We start from the raw sequence: 1,809 nt of genomic DNA, 5'->3' as shown, positions 1-1,809 counted from the left end.
GTGACAGAGCCCGTGGGGACAGCCGAGTGCCTCGTGCTGGCCTCGAGGGTGGCCGTGCCCTCCCTGCACAGGATCCAGCGTGTGGCTGCTGCGTCCCAGGGCAGGGCTGGCACCCCAGCTGCATGTCCCAGGCCAGGGCTGGCACCCCAGCTGCATGTCCCAGGCCAGGGCTGGCACCTGGGACAGAGCAGGGGCAGAGGGACGGCCAGGGGCCCTGCCAGGCTCCCAGCAGCACCCACTGCCCAGCGCTGGGTCTGCTTTCACTTCTGAGAACCCCTGATCGCTGGGAGGACTGTGAGCACAGTGGTGCCTTCTTCAGCCTCCAAACTCTGCCTTCATCTCTTCTTCTGCTCTGTAATTCCAGCACAGGGCCCCGCGTGCTCCCAGACCCCCCTGCCTCCCGAGCCCGGGCAGAGGCCCTGCTGTGCTGCTTTCCCATCGGAAAGGCGGCTGTGCTGGGGGGATGCGTGGGGATCTCTGCGTGGGATGAGCCCTCCTGCTGCTGCCGCTGTCTCCGGTTCCCACAGTCGGATTTCCATGTGCCTGTTGCCCACGGTGCCCACCCTAAACCCGCCGTGGCCCAGGCTCTGCCCGTTCTGGGCGCTGCTTTCTCTCGGCGAGTGCAGGGCAGGAACGGGGACATTTCACTGCACATTCTTCTGCTCTGCAAAGACCAACCCGACTTGGCAAGAGCCCGAGGGAGCCGCAGGAACGCCAGGCTGGAGCTCCTCCCGCAAAGCCCGGCTCAGGAGGGGAGGAGGGACAGCGTTGGTGCGCCCCACCGGCCCCACACCGGCTGCCCCGCGTGTGCCCCGGTCACCGAGGTCCCGGGGCCCGGCGGGGCCGCGGGGGCAGGAGCTGCCCCGTGCCGGGTCGGTGCGGGGTGACCGGGTGTGGGGGCCCAGCAGGAGGGAGCCGTGGGGCACAAAGGGACCTTTGTTGAGGCGCTCCGGTTGTTATCAGGTGCTGGCAGATGTGAGGGAAGCCCCCGAGCAGACCGGAGCCCCAGCCCCAGCCCCCAGCCCCGGAGCCCGGCCGCGGCTCAGGGCCCCGTGCGGCGCCCGGCTGCGGGATTAGAGGGCAGATTAGACGGCGTTCCGTGCTGGCAACCCAAATGTCCTGGATTGGAAAGTGGGGGTGGGGAGAGGAGACGGCCCCCGCCGTCCCCGAGGGGGGGTCAGCCCGGAGATGGGGCCTGGGCGGGAGCTGGGGGCTCTCCAGGGACCCTTGGGCTCCAGCTCGGGGGGCACGGGGCAGCCCGGGGCGGGCAGGGGGCACCGCGGGACAGCTGGGGGCCCTCCTCCGTCTCCCCCTCTGCTCGCACGGGGCTGAACTCCCGGTGCCCGTTCCCTGCAGCCCCTGTGACCGCACCCTCATGCCCAGCGCTGGTGCCCGGCAGCCCTCTGGCCCCGTGTGCCCCAGGGGGGTTTGCTGGAGCCGGGAGTGCACGAGGCTTTGAGCTGGGAACTTGTCCGCGAGGACAGAAATTTGGGCTGATTCCGCGCGAATGATGTCGGTGCTCTGCCCTGATGGCACCGCGGGGACGTTAGCGCCTTGTCCATCACTGGCCCCATTTCCTATCGGGCTCCTCAGCTTCCTCAGCCCTCGGCACAGCCGGGAACCCTCCGCAACTGTAATGTCTCGGTCATTTCAGCCTTAAAAGTGAAAGGGACGAATGTCACCGGCCATTGTGTCAACAAAAGTGGAAAATGACGCGGTAATGAGCGCTTTATTTACAGAAATAAAGAAGGCTGCTCTTGCCCGGTCTCCGTTATCGGCGCCCCAGGCTGCTGCGATGGCAGGCGGGAG

At 67.8% G+C, this 1,809-nt stretch overlaps 2 protein-coding genes across 2 annotated transcripts in view; both read left to right on the top strand.

Annotated features, from left to right (window-relative positions):
- LOC102040394 (hexosaminidase D-like) overlaps positions 1–887 on the top strand; it is a 4,742-nt gene extending 3,855 nt beyond the window's left edge. The window contains exon 15 of the mRNA XM_031061075.1: positions 528–887. Within this exon, the coding sequence (XP_030916935.1) occupies positions 528–887 (360 nt within the window). The remainder of the gene's footprint in view (positions 1–527) is intronic.
- An 833-nt stretch (positions 888–1,720) lies between these two features.
- The window catches only part of CASKIN1 (CASK interacting protein 1), a gene marked incomplete at its 3' end in the record, with an annotated part of 26,089 nt that continues 26,000 nt past the window's right edge, over positions 1,721–1,809 (top strand). The window contains 1 exon segment of the mRNA XM_031061074.1: positions 1,721–1,802. Coding sequence (XP_030916934.1) covers positions 1,721–1,802 — 82 coding nt within the window.

This window comes from Geospiza fortis, unplaced genomic scaffold (genome assembly GCF_000277835.1).
Source record: "Geospiza fortis unplaced genomic scaffold, GeoFor_1.0 scaffold213, whole genome shotgun sequence".
NCBI classification, from domain to species: Eukaryota; Metazoa; Chordata; class Aves; order Passeriformes; family Thraupidae; genus Geospiza; species Geospiza fortis.
Note: the sequence above shows the minus strand (reverse complement) of the source record. Positions and strands in the feature narration are given on the sequence as shown.